The 17,856-nt window shown below is 51.3% G+C and overlaps 1 protein-coding gene across 4 annotated transcripts in view; it reads right to left on the reverse strand.

Annotated features, from left to right (window-relative positions):
• Nucleotides 1-17,856, reverse strand: part of LOC121588261 (otoferlin-like) — a 31,321-nt gene that overhangs the window by 8,360 nt on the left and 5,105 nt on the right. For all 4 annotated transcript variants that reach the window (XM_041906021.1, XM_041906013.1, XM_041905997.1 and 1 more), the window contains 13 exons: nt 15,773-16,361; nt 15,250-15,308; nt 12,233-12,419; nt 11,990-12,057; nt 10,851-11,593; nt 8,505-8,688; nt 8,353-8,415; nt 7,809-7,893; nt 7,133-7,289; nt 6,886-7,072; nt 6,407-6,779; nt 4,703-4,915; nt 1,147-3,934 (listed from right to left, as the gene is read on the reverse strand). In XM_041906021.1, coding sequence (XP_041761955.1) covers nt 1,147-3,934; nt 4,703-4,915; nt 6,407-6,779; nt 6,886-7,072; nt 7,133-7,289; nt 7,809-7,893; nt 8,353-8,415; nt 8,505-8,688; nt 10,851-11,593; nt 11,990-12,057; nt 12,233-12,419; nt 15,250-15,308; nt 15,773-15,851 — 5,186 coding nt within the window. In that variant the 5' untranslated portion in view covers nt 15,852-16,361. The remainder of the gene's footprint in view (nt 1-1,146; nt 3,935-4,702; nt 4,916-6,406; nt 6,780-6,885; nt 7,073-7,132; nt 7,290-7,808; nt 7,894-8,352; nt 8,416-8,504; nt 8,689-10,850; nt 11,594-11,989; nt 12,058-12,232; nt 12,420-15,249; nt 15,309-15,772; nt 16,362-17,856) is intronic.

Raw genomic sequence — 17,856 nt, forward strand, 5'->3', positions numbered from 1 at the left:
AGATTCGGATCCTGAATTGGTATCGCTACCTTAATCGGCTCCGTATTTGGAATCGGATTTGATACCGGATTCGGATCCAGAATTGGAATCGCTTCCGGAATCAGATCCAGAATGGGTTTCGGTGCCGGATTCGGATCATGAATTGCTTAAGGAAATGGCTCTAGAATCGGAATCACCTCCTAAATCAGGTTCGGTGTCAGATTCGGATCCTGAATTAGTATCTTTTCCTTAATCGGCTCCAGAATTGGATTTGGTGCCGGATTTGGACCCTTAATTCCTTTGCTCCAATTGCTTCCGGAATCGAAATCGCCTTGGGATGATCTCCGGAACCAGAATCAGATTCAGATCCGGAATAGGAATCGATTGTGATATCAGCTCCAAATGCAGCTCTGGAATCCGAACCAGCTCTGGAACCGAAATCGAATCCGAAGGTAGAACCGGAACTGATTGCTGAATCTGAATCGACTCCGGGATTGAAATAGGCTCCGAAATTTGAATAGACTCCAGAATCAGAATCGATTCCAGAACCGATATCGACTCCGGAGTTAGAATCGGAATCGGCTCCTGAATCTGAATCTGAATCGACTCCGAAATCTGAATCCAAACACGAAGTCGTCTAGTTCCGATCCGGAATCGGAATTTTCTCTTGAATCGGAATCGAAATCGATTTGGGATCAGCTCCAGAACCAGAATCAAACTCACCTCCCGAATCGGAATAGGCTCCGGGATCGAAATTGGCTCCAGAAACAGAATCAGTTTCAGAATCGGAATCGAATTCGGAATCGAAATCGACTCCGAAACCAGAACCAAAATAGGCTCCGGAAGCGGACTCAGCTGCGGAATCGATTCTGACATCGGAATTGGATCTGGAATCGGAATCAACTCCGGAATCGGTATCCAAACTTCAAAATTCCAAATCTTTGGAATCGAATTCGAAATGAACTTGGGATCTGCTCCCAAATAATCGGATTCAATTCCGGAATCAACTCTGGACTCTGGACTCTGACGTTGAGACCAGAATCCGCTCCGGAATCGAAATCTAGACTTGTAATTCGGAATCCCAACACGAAATCGGGTAGTTCCTGGATCCGTACTCCCACCACAACAAAAAAACACACTCAAACAAACACCTTCGCCTGTACTTACTCTTCGTAGCGCATGGAGATGCCGCACATGGCCCGGTGCCGGCTGTAGAACCGATTCTCCAGGTCGATCTTCGTCTCCCCGATGAGATCGTCCGAGCCGACCAGATCCCAGTCGAAGATCTGCACCGTCAGCATCGAGTCCTGCGGGAAGGTCGCCTCGATCTCGAAGCACTTCCCGAACACCGGATTCAGCTGCTTGCTGACGTAGTTGTCCTTGTCCGACACGCGCTTGCTGCCGAGCTGCAGCACCACGTACGGGTCGGCCTTCCCGTTCAGGTCCATCGGGTGCAGATCGGTCGCCTTCACCACGTACACGCGCACCAGCACGTGGATCGGATCGTTCAGCGGCAGGGTGGGCGCGAACGCCGGCTCCATGCCCTTCTCGATCGGCAGCCGGTACACCTTGATCGCGCCCTTGAAGAAGCCGACGATGCGCGTCTCGTCCTCCGTGCTGTCGCCCGTCTTCTTGCCCCGGTAGAGCGGGAACGAGTGGAGCCACTCGCGGAACTGCCCGTACTCGTACACCGACTCCAGCTCGCTCGGGTAGATCTGGCAGGTGGCGACGCGCGGATTCGGCGGCTTCTTCGGCGCCGCCGCCTTCGGGCTCAGTTTCGACACGAGCCGGGACGTCTTGACGCCGAGCTTCTTGCCGCCGTCGCCCGAGCCGCCCGGCTCCGCGCCACCCATCGCTCCCGCGCCGCCCCCGCCTCCCCCGCCGGCACCCGCTCCCCCGCTTGCGCCACCCTTGGCCGACTCGATCAGCCGCTCGTACGACAGGAAGTACTTCGTCCACCAGTCCTTGCTCGACCCATCGTCATCGTCGTCCCCGTCCTGGCCCGCCCCCTCCTGCCCCTCGAAGCCGGCGCCCGGCGCACCGTCCGCGCCCTTGCGCTTCGTCCGCTTGCCCGCCCTGCCGGCCCCACCGCCCACCCCCTTGGCAACGCAGGCCGCCCCGTACAGGGTGAGGTTTTCGCCCGACCACGAGTCGCTCGGCATGCCGCCGTCGGGCAGCACGTTGCCACCGGCGTCCGTGCGCCGCCGGGCCAGCACCAGCTGCCCGTCCTGGTTGTACCGCTTCGGGTCCTCCTTCGGCAGCGCCCGGTGCATGTACCGGTGGATCGAGGTGATCTGGTGCGTGCCGACGAGCGTGTACCGCCCGAACGACCGGCAGTCGACCGCGCGGATCGTGATCGGGGGCGCGTACCGCTCCTCGACCGGCAGGTCCAGGTCGAAGAACTTGAGCATGCTGGCAAAGTTGGGATTCTTTTTCGCGTTCTGCACGATGCTCGAGTTGAGGATGCGGCCGGAACACTCGATGTCGATGCGCGGCTTGTCCACCGTCATGAAGTGGACGCGCTTCAGGTCGCGCAGCCCCCAGAACAGCACCTCGATGCGGAACCGGGCCAGATTCGGGCGCACCTCCTGCGGCACCGGCAGGATGGCAAGCGTCGGTTGCGGCGCGTGCTCGCCGCTGCTGCTGCTGCACGCGACGTACTTCGGGTCGGACAGGCGCGGCACGTCGTCCGAGCCGTGCTCGAGCATCTCGAACGCGGCGAGCAGCTCGCCGGCCCCGTCCAGCCCGCGCGTTATCTCGAACCACTCGAGCACGGGCGTGCTGTAGTGGTGCTCGCGCAGCTTCACCCGCGGCCGGGCGATCGCGCGCCCGATAAAGTCCGACTTGCCCACCTTGTCCTGGTCGTACACGTCGATCACGATGGTGGGCGGGTCGCGCCGTATCTCGTCCTTCGAGCCGTACACCGTCACCTCGTCGAACACGAGCAGCTCGTCCCAGGTCGGGCTGAGCGTCTCCTCGATCACCTGCGTCGTTTTCGCGTGCTCGGTCACGTACACGGTCGCGTACGGGTCGCTCAGCCCGGACGCGTCCGACCCGATCAGCGACCGGGCCTGGTAGATGTGGGCGCGCAGCTGAAACACGTGCCGCTCGACGTAGTGCACGGTGGTCGGCGCCGGCACGTTCACCTTTTCCGCGTTCTTCAGCTCGTGCAGCAGCTCGTAGCCCTTCGGCAGGCCGGTGTAGAAGAAGCGCTTGTGCTTGAGCGTGCCGAGCCACAGGTAGAGGGACAGCTTGGCCCGCACGTGCCACCCGGCCGGCCCTTCCGCCTGCCGGCCGGGCAGCTTGAGGAACACGGTCTGCACCTTGCCGCAGTGCACGCCCGTCTCCTCCTCGATCGTGCTGTACAGCAGGTCGCGCGCGTCCAGCCGATGGTACGCCACCCGCTTCCCGTTCGCGATCATCCACACAAACACGTCCGGCAGTGCGTGCTGCGGGTCCTCCACCAGGAAGCGCAACCGCACGAGGTAGCTCTGCGCGGTCCGGTACCGTTCGCGCATCGAGCTTTTGGTGACGAGCGCGCGCAGATTGCGCGCCATGTTGCCGATCGATTCGAGCTCGCGCTGGCACAGCTTCAGCCGCTCCTTGTCGAGCTTGGTCTTGCCCGTGCCCGGCCCGACCAGGGCGCCGCGCGTGATCGTCACGTACTTGTTGCAGCTCGAGGCGACCTCCTCCAGCACGCCGCGCAGCTTCACCTCGGCGGTCGGGTCCTCGTCCTCCAGCAGCAGGTTCGTCTCGGCCAGGCCCACCTCCAGCCGCTCGCTGATCTTCGCGATCATGTTGCTGTTGTACATGCGGCGCCGCAGGTCCGGAAACCAGGCACGCACGTCCATGCACGGCTTGTAGTCCCAGTACGGCAGGTAGTAGTGGTTCTTGTCGTGCGAGATCGGTTTGCACGCGCTCGTCGTGCTGTTGTACGCGGTCGTATCGATCGACACTGCGTGGGAGCGGAAGCAAACGAGAAACAGAGTGGGGATAAGGGAAGGGAGTGACAGAAGATACAACTAGTGTTGGATAAATCAGGTTCAGATTGTTGAATCGGAATGAATCTTTGTAATGATTCAATGAATCTGGATCTTGGTTAGAAAGATTCATGAATCTTCAAGAATGTATAAGTCTTCAAGAATGCATGAATCTCGATAGATTCGTGAATCTCAAGGGATTTTTATATCTCTAAAACATCATAAAGCTCTAGCTCTATCTTCTTCTTGGCGTAACAACCTACATGGTCATGCCAGCCTATACAGGCTTTCAAGACTTCTTGGAAAGTACCTCGGAGCCGGATAGCTTGTCTTGTTACGGGAAGACGGTTCATGCGAGGCTTGAACCGACAACAGGCAAGTTTTAGGTGGGATTGGGCAAATTCAATATTTTGGAAATCATACATCTTTAAAGATTCATGAATCCTTGGAGATATATGGATTTTAATGGATGTATGAATCTCGTAGATATGGATTTTAATGGATGTATCAATCTCAATAAATGTTAAAAGATGCATGAATCCTTGGATATTAATGAATGTTTAGAGATTCAAGAATCTTTGAAGATTCGTGAGTCTTTCAAGATTCGTGAAGATTCAACGTAATCTTTGAAGATTCAACTCGAGATTCGAATCACTCATCACTGAAGATTCATATGAATGAATCTCATCGAAAGATTCATGAAACCCAACACTAGACACTATAGATGCGGTACGGCCACTTACCCGGATCGTCGTCGTCGTCCATGTTGGTGGTGGCGCTCTCGTTGTGCCCGTCGAGCGAGTTGCCCGCGTTGCCCATGCTCAGCTCGAAGTACACGGACCGGTCGCACACCTTCTTGTCCAGCATCGACGCCTCGAGCACGGACGCGAACAGGAAGAACCCGTCCGTCTTGCAGTAGGACGACTCGCAGATCGGCAGCGTCGGTTCCACCTCCACTGATGAAATAAAACCAGAATTGCTGTCTTTTAAGCAACCTAATGCTTCGCAATTGAATCACGAACCACATGTTTATCTTTTCGAGTTAAGCTCAAATATGACTTGATAAAATACATCAGAAGGAACCCAGCTGAAGGTATTAGTTCAAGGATTCATTTTGATCTGTGTTTGCCACGAAAGATAATTAAAAAACTCGAACTGGAACTCAAAAACCTAACAACATCAAAACTGCTGAAAATGTACCATCTATTTAATTCAGAATCACGATTCATAAATCGAACTATCGATATTTTGACAAAAATTTCGAGAAAGAATCATGATTCTCGAAACCAACAATGTATCTTTTCATGACACTTTGTTCATATTTGGAAATTGAATCGAATCGACAATGTAACTCGCCAGACCAAGTTCCTCGAATTGAGCTCAAATTTACAATCGCTTTAAAAGATTTGGTTTACTCGTGAAAAGTGACTTATATGCATCAAATATCGACTCTACAATCTGCCGAAAAATGTTCAATTTTTAGGATTCATCAAAATTGAGTCATTAAACTCTTATTCAAGAACTCTATATGAGTTACGGTTCAAAGTGTCACGAACAGTGCTGCAAAATGTCATGAGTACCACATGATGATCACCCCGGAAAACAATGAACATACTCGTGGTAGCAACGAAGTTCAAGTTAGTTCACGTACACAACTGTGACGATCAGGAGTGAGACTCAAACAGTTGGTGGAGTTGTAGTATCCAACTCTTGGTTATTCACTTGCTCATGACATATTCTCTTAAAGATAGTCACGATATTCTTGGAATATACATGGCGTGTGGTCCCAAGCAACAAAATAAGCATGCTTTCTTGCTCTGTCTTTGATGGTCTATTGCGTAGAATGATAAATAATTTGAGTGAGAAAGCATGATCACGAGTTAGTATGATCATCAGATTGACGGAACAAAATGTCACCAAGTACGTGATGGTCGTACTAACTGTTTGAGTCTCGCCTCTGATCATCACAGTAGAGCTCGTGATGCTGACATGATTTTGTTTCAGTTGGAATGACTATGTCAGAGACATCTCGTAGAACTGACCACAGTAAAAAAGTCATGACAAAGTGACTAACCAAGCGTTGTTTGCTATAATGATACCAAGCATGTATTGGCCATATCAACTGTTTGATCATCACCTTTGACTATCGCAATTGAGTATGTGACGCTGACATGGATTTTGTTTCAGTCAGATTTTTTGATGACATTAACTTTGACATTTTGCAGCACTGGTTATAATTCAATCTGGTTAAAAAAACGAGTCAAACATCATATGAATCCCTAGTGTTTCTTATAAAACATTTGTGAATCATTTAAATGAATCATGATTGAAGTGAATCATGCTCATCAATCAAAAGATGAGTTGTTTGAATTCAGCAACGAATATAGTACATAGGTTCACCTCACTCCTAGACGAGTCGTGAGTCGACCAAAGCTGCTAACACTCACCATTCTTGTCGGCGAACAGCTCCACGTTGTCGGTAATCTCCGTCCGGATCGCGATGAGCAGCCGGGCCCGGTAGCTAACGCCCTCGCCCAGGCCCGTGTTCAGGTTCGAGTGCTGGTCGAGCAGGTTGTAGTCCCGCGTCGACCCGTACAAATGCACGAACGAGGGCCCGTACGTCGGCAGGAAACCCTTCTCGCCGTCGTTCGAGATCTGCTTCAGGTCGATGTAGTGCGTGCCGATGATCGACGGCTTCATCGGGTCGGCATCGCGCAGCTGTATCTTGATGCGCTGGCACAGTGGCGGAAACATCTCGGTAAAGACGAGCTGCTCGTTCCACACCGGATTGTACGACGCCTTCTTCACGTTCGTTTTGCCCTGCGTGGGACAAAGAGAGAGAGGGAGAGAGAGATGGAGGTTCGGGAGTAAGAGCACTCTGAGCACACTCTGTCAACTGTGTCTGTCGAGGGAAAACGCCACTCACCGTCAGCCCGGCGAACGACACCTGCACGTACGGGTTGACCAGATCCTTCGTCTCGCCGGTGAACGCACGTTTCACGTTCGCCATGATGGACGAGTTCATGCGCGGCAACCCGTCCGCCCGGTACACCTTCACGATGAACTTTGCCCGCTGCCGCTCGATCGGCACACCGTCCGGGAGCAGCAGGTTCCTGTTCGAAAGGGAAAGCCAATGGTAGGCAGCCCAGGCTTGGTCTCCAAACTCTACTTACGCTTCGATGTCGTCCGGGTCCTTCTCCGATTTGGGCGGCACCTTCACCGTGTCGCCCTTGCCGATGATGCCGACGTCACACTTGAGGTAGCCCTTCGGGCCCGCCGCAAAGTCCTCCGGATCGGACAGCAGGGCCCACTTGTGGTAGAACTGATGATCTGGGTCGGCCGGTGGAGGTGGTGATCGGAGTGCAGCACAAAGTAACGCACACACACATACACACAAACGAGAGCGCATTAGAATGAGCACCGGGGAAAAGACCGAAGATGCGTTCGGTTTTTGTTTGGTGACAACAATGACTCACAACATCGAGAAAAGAGAAGAGTTGGAGGGGTTTTTTGGTTGTTTGGTGATGGAACACAGGTTGGATAAGGAGTGCCGGGAAATTGAGAATAAGTGGGCAGAGGGAGAGGGGTGCCAAAAGCGAGCAAGTGCCGAAAGCAGGTTGGTTGGTGAGTAACGAAAGCAACACAGAGGTTCAGGGAGCATCGGGAATCAGAACAGATAGAGCAGGCAGTACATGAGAAGGAAGGCACACGAAAATGGTGAACGAAATGCAAAGAAGAGAGATAGATAGAGACAAAGATAGAGAGAGAGTGGATGTTGCTTTCGTGTTTTGGAATAGTCGTACAGAGATGAATTTGAAAGAATTTGAAAAAAAAAGAGAAGGTAGCTACCGGGCGCATCGTAGACTGTTTTGAGATCGATTTTGAACGAGCCCACCACCGTTCCGGAGCGCATGAACTTGCGTGAATGGATGACCTGTCAAACATGGAGGAGTAGGGGGCAAGCGAATGAATGCGTTCAGTTGGGGCGGAGCTAATCGAAATCGGTCCGATTAGCGCGAATCCAGCGATTGGGATTCGAGCAATCGGGCGCTGCTTACTGTTCAAGGTACAATGTTTGCGGAGGCATTTGCAAGAAACCAATGAAGAAGCGCCATCTCTAGGCAAATGCGTGTGAACATCGAGCTGCCCCTGTTGACCTACGTATGCCCCTGCCTGCGGGAAGGAGGACGTCAAACGAAACGTTACGGCGGACGCTCACATTATTCAAACGACACAAATGCGTCAGTTGAATTACAAGCACGTGGCAATGTGCGTCTCAGGCTCATTCGTTGGACATCTTCCTTCGCCCCGCCAACATGCCGCGACCGTCACTGGCCCAGCTACAGCTACTCCCATTGCCCTAAACAAACCAATTCAATGGTCCACTACTTACGGAAAGTGTGATGATCTTGTCGAACAGCATCACCGGCGGCATGTGAAAGTCGAACACAAAGTACTGGGAAAGGACGAAACGAAAGAAACGGAGGGCGGCAGAAGAAAGGGTAAGATTAAGATCCTGGAAAAGCACACAGTGTCGCACAGTACCTCGTTGTAGTACGGGCAGTTGGTGCTCTCCTTCACGCTGGTGTACTTCTTCTGGTCCCCGACCTGGATGCAGACGACCGGGTCCATGTTCAGGCCGGGTAGCTGGCGGGCCTCGATGACGGTAACGCAGACCTGAAAGTCCTGCGACTTGAGGTGGTCGTTCCCTTTCGCCAGGCTCTTGATTCTGTCGATGGGCACGCGGAAAGCAACAGTAAGTAACAATGTCGGGCTGGCTGTCAGCTTAGCAAATGGGCACCGGGCACCGGGCTAAACGCAATCCAATTAATCCCATCGAAAACAGGCGAGCAAAAGCTTCGGGCCTCTTGTCTGCCCGCAAGGCAGACGTCCTCCTTTCATTAGATGCATTAGGATTAATGATGCTCCTTGGCGCCCGTAGGGTGGGCGCACGGGCACCGGTTCAGAAGGCACGCTTCGCCCAGCCCGCCACTTGTGCGTCGTGGAATGAGCGAGTGAAAGAAAACAAAACCTCAAACGTCATCTTGAAGCCGAGGCACGGCGCTATCTATACACTTGGAGCGGCACCGCTAATTGAATAGCGCCATTCGTGCAAAAGCACAGACAGGCATTACAAAACAAAGCGCAATGGTAGTGTTTGCGCTACGGATGCTATGACGCGATGTTTGCGCTATTTGTTCTTTGCCTTGCGAGGAAAATCTCGCTCGTCATAGCAAACGGCTCGCCCTCGTAATGAATTAATTGGATGCGTCGTGCTGCAAACTAGTGATGGGCACATTGATTCAGAGCGAGCGAAAAGCGAGTGAAGTCTTGGGTGTGTATTGAGTCACTTGTGAGAGTTAAACCTCTCGTGAGTGTAGTAGCTTTTTCGCGAGGTAAATCTCGAAGACTAGCTCTGCAAATCACAATCATTAGTGAGTTACCCCTCCTTCAATCCCAATGGCTCATTTCACTATTCTTGGTAGCTAATAACTTTCTCAAAATTAATAAAATCATTTGTGAGCTAAACAACTCTTTAAAGAGTTTAATATGGGTGAGTTATTGAGCTCTCAGTGCCAAGTTTTGACTTTTCTTAGTGAATAATAAATCAATCATTGGGGGCCTTCACGATTCTAGTCAGCTTTTTGTATGGAGTTTGACTGTTGGAGGCTGAAATCATGTAAACACGCCATACAAAACCACACAAAAAACTAGCCTGCAATTGTCAGTCTAGATTATTCTAGCCTCCAAGCTAGAATTAGATTCGAGTACCTGTTCGAAAACACGGTGTTGTTTACATTTATCCCAAGGTGTATTAAAGAGATCACGTGGTGGAACCTAGAATCAAAGTGTATGTAGTCCAGGTAGTCTCATAGCATTTTTTTAAAACCAATTTTGAACATCACTTTTTGACAGAACGAGTGAAAACTTTTGCTCCAACCAGCTTTCTTGAGGCTTGAGGAATACTCAAAACACTCTTAAAATCTTCATTCAGAAGCAGAAGCGATAAAAATCAGCCTTCTCAATTAATACACCTTGGGATAAGCCCACCTGTATATTATACTCACTTAGATAGCTGCTCGAAAACTGCTATACAGTGTAAACAGCTGACAGGCTGAAATTTCAGCCTACGAACTTGGAAACGGAAAGGGCCCCATTATTCGAATTACTCTTTCGAGAGTTGAGAGAATTGAGAACAATGATCTCTTAACTTTCAACTCTCAATGTGAATGAAATCATTCACGAGTTAAATAACTCTTTGGAGAGATTAATGTGAATGAGTGATTGAGCTCGACGTGGTGACTTCAAAATAGTTGGGTTTAATTCAGATAAATGATTTAACTCTCTTCGGTGGCTTGCAACTCGCTCAAAGTGATTCAAATCATTGATGAGCCAAACAATTCTTTCGAGAGTTTCATTTCATTCACACCATCTAGCAACTCATTTATGTAAAGTGAATTGAAGCAATCGTGAGTTCTATCAGTTTAGTCTCAATGAATCATTTATCTCATCCGTGCCCACTAGCAACTCTTTAATGGTGAATCAAAGGATTTGTGAATCACCAAACTCCCTAGGGAGGTAAATTCTCGATGAGACTTTCATTGGTTCAAGAGTTACAACTCTTTTCGCTCGTTCATAAGACAACTCTCTGTATCGACTAGCATGTCTCTTTTAGTCTGTTCAATCAATTCTTGAGCTAAATCACTCTACCGAGGGGATTACCAGCGCAAGATTAACCGCTCCTAATCGATTCACCCACGGTAGCTTTCCATAACTCCTGGCGAGTGAGCTGATTGATGTAATTCCACCGCACGCTGCTGATGTGGCCATTTCCCATCACTAGGTAGCAGCTGCTACGACCCTTCCCCGACAGCCCACCAGATCACTTACTTCTTCAGCTTCTCATTAGCGGTTACATCCTCGCCGTCGCTGGACGCGTTCGAGTGGGTGCTGCACGTTTGCGATACGTTTTCGCCGCCCGCCCGCCCGTGCGTTGGGCTGTCCGCCGGGGCCGCCGCCTGCCCCTCGCCCCCCTCAAACCCAACGGACCGGCCGGCCGGCCCCTCGCCGCCGCCCTCCGCCGCCGGTTCGGGCTGGACCCGCGTGTAGTCCGTGTCGCCGATGAGCGATTTGCCCTCGTCCTCCGTGCTGCTGGCGGTGCTTTCGCGCGACGACTGGCGCGACCGCCCGAGCCGCATGAAGTTGCGCACCGTCCGCAGCGTCACCTTCTTGTCGGCGAGCGAGCGCGCCGGCCGCACGGACGCCTCATTGTCGGACGAGGCGTGGTCGGCGGGGCCGGGCGACCGGGCCGGCGGGGCCCGTTCGCCGAGCCCCGCCGACCCGGAAGACATGACGCGCTTGATGATGTTCGGTTTCCGGTCGCCCCCGTTGCTGGTGCGGCCGGGCCGGCGCTGCCCGGCCTGGCCACCGCCGGACGAGCCCGCCCCGTCCACCCCCTTGCCCTGCGTGATGCTCTTCTCCAGGTTGGCAATGTTTTGCTCGATGTTGAGCAGCATCTGCTGGTCGTCGTCGATGCTGGACTGCTGGTGGAGCGAGTGGACGACCCGGGGCGCGTAAAAGTTGCCCGACTCGTCCTCCGGGCTCTGGTAGTACACGTCGAAGCTGACGTATGCCTACCCGGAGGGGGAAGAGAAAGAGAGAGAGAGATAGAGAGAGAGAGAGAGAGAGAGAGAGAGAGATAAATCGCCTAATGTCAACGCCGGCAGCCCGCCTGGTACGCGTTTGAGCAGCAAGGCAAAAGAGCAAAACAACAGCCACTGCCAAATACTTTAATTATTTGCTTGCGAAGAAAAATGGCCCCAACCGGTTGTCAGTTGAAATGGGCACGTGTTGTTTTGCTTGGTGAACGTGGCACGTTTCTGGGTGGGTGTGGGAGACCTCCCACCCGCCGACCCGGTAACCTTTGTTCCCGCTTTGCTGCCCCACTGTCAAGCGGTACGCACGGGCTACACCGGTCGCCATATTGAAATGCCATCCGAAAAAAAAAGAACCGTGAGGCCCATCCTTACATCGATTGGCTTGTTGGACAGGTCCACCAGCCGGTCCTCTATCCGCAGCCGGCCCTCGTGGATGAGTGCTGTCCGGTGGGAGGGCGTACGAGAGCAAACAGGAAGGCGAAGCGCGCCCGTAATTAGTATTAAATTGTATTTCAGCAGCACGGCGACAGCTCCGCCGGAGCCACATCCGGCTGGAGAAGGGGGGGGGGGGAAGGCTCGGGAAGGAGGGAGGGTTGGAGGACAAATTAAATTTACCTTGCGCGAGCATGACGAATCGGCCGATAATTTTCGTGCTGCTGGTGATGCTGCCGCGGCTCGAGGGCGTCCCCGAGCCCGACACGCCGATCGCCGTCTTGAGCAGGATCTTGGTCGTCTGCTGCCGCAGCTCGACCGTTATCGTTTCCGTCTCGTCCGCGGCTCGGGCGAGCGGCCAAATGAAGCTCTAAACACACACACACAGCCACACAGAGATAGAGAGACGAAATGGAAAAATCCCGATCGGGACAAATGATTAGATTCCTTGTGAGGCGGGTATGTTGACATTCTCGGTTTTTTATCGCTATCGCTGTCGTCGGCGGCAGAGCTGACCGATGAAAGCTTTCCCAGAACAAAGGCGGCCTGGGTGAGGGGAGCATAAAAATATAATTTTTCCCAGGCGAAGGATGTAATGGAACCGCACCGATGAAAGCCACCGGCTCTAATTGCGATGAGCAATGCCGGCAGCGTGCGACACACTGGAAAAGGTACGACGGGATGTCACAAGAGGGAACACCGGAGGGGGAAGGTAGGAGGGGGAGATGGAGCCTTTTTCCCCGGGTGTAAAAATATCCACCGGAAAGGGCTCCATTTCCTTTTCCAGCAGCAGCGTTACACATTGCGCCCGAAAGGTTAGCGTTTGGGGTCGTCGTTGCGGTACACACACAGTGGGAGCAATTGCTGTAAGTGTACCCTTTTTTACGACTTTTAGATGGCAAGCGTTTGTTACTGGGTCCATTTTACCGACCAGGGCTACCGGGAGCCTTTGTGCAGCGAGAGCGGCAGACGGGTAGCCGGCTCCTGCAAGACCGGACGTGGATCGTTTCCCATCCGGTGAGACCGTTTCTGTGTACACGGGGAGGTATATCTGGGGAAGTCTTTTTAAATGGTTAATGTCAAAGAAGAATAAGCTAGCTGAAGGATGTTTTATATCCCATTTGCTTTTTGAGATTGCTTTACTGAGAAGAAAAATACACGTTACGGATCGATGCAATCTTCCTATTTTTATTATTGAATTGATGAACTTTGAAGTACAAAAGGTTACGACCCTGTGTCTCAATTTTGAAATTATGAAGCCCACTGTGCTACAGGATAACTACAGGAAATGGTCAATTTGGTTTCTTGTAGGTTAAACGACCTGGCGCTAGGAGTCACCAAATTGTCAATAAATAGATTATTAATGTAACTACAGGGGTTTTCAAGCACATTTCCAAGGATCCAAGGATTTCCAACTTTTTTTTTGAATATGTTCCCTTACTCGTTGAATGATGGCTGTAGTAAAATATCAAAACATTTGTGAAACGGTCGTAACAGCCTGATGAAATTCTTGTCAGGTGCTCTAGGCTTTCAGCAAAAAAGAGTACACCACTTCGACATGAGGGAATACATTTTCTGTTACATTTCCGTAAAGGTCAAATCTCACATGTCACATTTTCCGGCTCAACCTTGCTGTCAGTGACATTGTATCATTATTTTTCGGTCCCTTCTCATCAGCTTCGTGTGCGCTTGGCGACCGAAATTATGGTTAATGCTTGCCCGAAACAAAAAAAAACCATCATGTGCCCAAAGCGTTACTTGTGCTCTTTACTTTGTGCGGCAAGCCAAGTCGTTTGGCTTGGGGGAATTTATGAAGCGTCGGTACGTCTCACCAAATGAGAAATGGGTTGAAAACGACTAATTTGACACTGACGATAGGATGTGCACTGAAGGTCTATAAAAAACCACAAACTGAAGGCTTTGTTGTATGAGGATCTATCCCGATTAGTGATGGGAAGAGTTGGTAAAAATCCGAAATCGTCTCCAATTCTACTCCGGGAGATCCAGAACCGTCTGGAATCTTCTGGAGTCGTCCAGAGTCGAAGGCATCCGAAGTTGAAGTCAGTCGGAGTCAGAGCCGGTTTCATCCGGGGGTGGTGTACGTTTGTTCCGAAGTCGGAGTCAGTGTCATACGGAATCAAGGGCACGAGTAAAGCAAAAGGACGAAAGGACACTGACGGACTATGGGCTACTCCAATTTCAGCTTGATTCTGATTTCGGCCGACTCCAATCTACTCCGACTTCGGATGATTTCAACTCCGGATGACTTCGACTCCAATTCCGGACGACAACGACTTCAGACGACTCTGACTCCGACTCCGTACGACTCTAGATGACTCTGGGCAGATCTAGTTATTCCGATGTTCGACAATAACCGAAGTCGGCTGGAGTAGTGGATGCGCCCTAGACAGCGCTTCGCTAATCCTGATGGGTTCTATCCATCACTAGGGAATTAAAGATGCTTTTATTACTTCCAACGGTAGACGCTTCTATTTAGTTAAGAAGGTCACAAATTGGCTTGCTCTAAACACTTAATGGTCGCTTCAGAATCTAACTTTTATAAATATAAAATGTCTATTACTTAAAGACATCTCACAGACGAACAATAATTGCTATTCTCGAAAGAAATAATTCCCTCCAGCTGTATGTATGTATCGGTCGACATTTACAATTCCGTATCTTCAAACGAACTGGATGCCCTCGGGGCGGATCGGTCGGCGGCTTCCGAGACGATGCAAAAGTCAATAAATTATCCACAATTTTCCCTCCCCGACTCTGTGAAAGCTTTCGCAAACCCAAACCGAGCGAGCAGGAGCAGTGTTCCGATTAAAACTTTCCTAATTAATAATCTGCCCAAGTGTGCCCCAAACTTGGAGAGCGCAGAAATCAAAAGGTTAACAGTATAAACGATTGAAAGATAAATTGCGTTATCATATTTTCCCTCCTCCCCTGCTCCAAAACCGGTCCTTGTACCGTTTTTGCTAGTTGATAAACTTTTCGCCAACGTTTTGCATCTGTGTATCGGTGTCATTTGTCGGTGGGGAGGACGCATTACGCTGCTTCTCGGCACTGTTAATCGATGTTCGACATCATTAGCGTGACGTGGGCTGCCAACCAACGGCAGGATGCGAGTCGGTATCTACGCCGCGTAACGAGCAAACAAGATACAGAGCAGCGGCACTAGCGCGATGTGTACTTGCCTGATTGACTTCGACGAGCTCCGACCCGCAGTTCAGCTCGGTGGTCGTATGCGCAACACCTGCAATAGACGCGTGGGAGAGATGGAAAGACAAAATAAATATAAAAAAAAGCCGTTAATACACAGAGAATGCAATAATCGATCAAATGGAATGGCTCCGCCGCTGGCGGTGAACTATTCGTAAGCTTTTTCTTTTGTCCGCTGCCAGCTCGCTGTGGAGTGGTTGAAGAGTTGAATTTCCCAATTCCCCAGGATGGGGATGTATAGGCATGAACCAAAAACAAAAACAAAAACAAAACTGGATGTCGAAAGACTTCCACGACAAGGACGCAAGGTACAAAGCAAAGCCCGCTGGAAACTTTCCTTTTTCCTACAGGGAGGCATCCGTTTTCTCATAAAACTTTCAAAACCCCAAACTTTTACCCCGCTGGCCCTTCTCCTAACACGCACAAAGAAAAAAAAATGTGGCACCCAACAACGGAGGTTGAACAGGTGGAAATAACCTCCCTGTGCACGGTACTTACCCCGAAACTCGACCCGCCCGAGCAGGTTCGCCTTGGGCTTTGGCAGCTGAAACTTGTTAATTCGCACCGTCAGAGACATCTTGGGGGCCCAAAGGGTGTCTTTCGCTATTCACTTCACTTTCACTCTCTCTCTCTCTCCCTCTCGCTCGCTTACAGTCGTCCGACGATTCTAGCAAACACCCAGCCAGCCGGTGTCGTCCTGTCGCGGCACTGGTAGCGCAAACTTTCCGCCAGAAACTATGGCCACTAATTGTCCATTGCTGTTGGTGCTGTGGTGGGGGTAAGTGCACAAACGGGGAATGGGGAGGGGGAGGGAACGTTCCGCACACAGGCACACACACAGGCAGTTGTCTATACGGAAGGGCGCCTGCCTCTCCCCCAGGCGTTGCTGATATGTTGGTGAAGAGTTAAAGCTTTGGTTGTGCACGGGCGGCCATGTCGCGCAGGTGGTAATTGCACTGGGTTTAGGTGAGGCGGGTGTAGTTGATTTACGCCGGAGCTGGAATTAAGCAATCGGTGCGATGCGATGACATCCCTTTTTGCAGCGGGGGTGGTCCTCTGTCCTCTGTCCTATCTGCTGAACAGGGCGCTGTGAAGAAGATTGAAGAGTTGCAGAGAATTAATGGAAGAAGACACGGTTCGCTGGTGTGCAAATGTTGTTGGGTAAAATGGAACGGCAGAAAAATAACTTTGCCCAATTGAAAATAAATCATTTTCGAGAAGCACGTAGCTCCATCTGTTTTTTTTTCGTTGGAGCGGGGCCACTGCTTCCAGCTCTGTGAACATTTCCACAAAATCTAATTCAAGTACAACGCGTGCAACAAGCGAACGGTAATCAATTTAATACATTCACATTCACAGTCCGCTGGAGAATCCTCCCCCCCCCCTCTTTATCTCTCTGTCTCCCTCTCACTCTCTTTCTCTCTCCTCATGCTTTTGCTTCTAGGAACTCCCCAAGAACTCCCCAGGAGACAAGTTGGAAGTTTGCAGATAAACGTCAGAAAAATTCTACCCACGTGTTGGGCACCGCTCATATCACCTTTCATATCTCATAAATTCTGCCCCGGTACCGGGTTATACGGAAACGTGATTAAATCGTGCTTAGTACGAGCACACACACATACACATAAGCACACGTTTGTACAAGAAGAAAAAAGAAGCCTTTCGCCGAAAAACGGCGCACTGGGCAAAGCTGGGCCCAATGTTGGCTGGAGAAACCCGTCCACGGGTACGATCGACCCCTCGCAGACGCATATACACACACATGCTCTACGAAAAAGGACATTACCTCCACCTTCCGCATCAGCCCCAGTGTGCACGAGTAATTGAGTTTTCAGCCAACTTCATTTCGGCTGTAAAATATACAGAAAAGCAAAACCCGTGCGGTAGATAGCAAAAAAGGGACACTTTACGTGACGTCCCACAAGAACACACGTGGCCACACACAATGTAACACACGGCCTGGTGTAGTAGAACGTGACATGTCACCGTCTCGGACAGATACACACACACACACACAAACATGCTCCGAACTGCTGGCTTGGGGCTTGGGAAAAGGTCGAAAGCGAAAGGTCGAGCGAGTGTCGACAGGGGCGGTAGGTGATGACCCCGAACGAGTATGGTGTGTCATTAAAGTGCGAGCGCTGCCTGTACTTGATCAAATTTGCCTTTCCAACATTCACACACACACACCCGCACACGGCAGCCCATCATTACCCTTCCTTGCCCTCTGACCCTCCTGGGCCTGGTGCCTAACTGGTGGAAGCCTCCGCATCCTTCCCGGAGGCAGCACTCCAGCAGCTAATCCACTGGATCGAAATTGGATCGCTCCGGCCCTGGCCGAGACCTCCGGGCCGGGCCTTCAAAACCAAAATGTCACCCCCCCCCCCCCATCTCCTTCGCGTAATCCTGTGCGCAAATAAAACATCAATGCGGTAAATGCGTGGGCAGCCGGACGACTTCCCGACTCCAATCACCCTGCGCCCATAAAAATAACCCCTCCCGCGAAAACCCTTTCTCCCGGGCGCACGGGTGTGAGATGTTATCGTTTTGCTGGCCCTTCCCCCCGGCGACACCCGGCCCGT

The sequence above is a fragment of the Anopheles merus genome, chromosome X (genome assembly GCF_017562075.2).
Source record: "Anopheles merus strain MAF chromosome X, AmerM5.1, whole genome shotgun sequence".
Classification (NCBI taxonomy): Eukaryota; Metazoa; Arthropoda; class Insecta; order Diptera; family Culicidae; genus Anopheles; species Anopheles merus.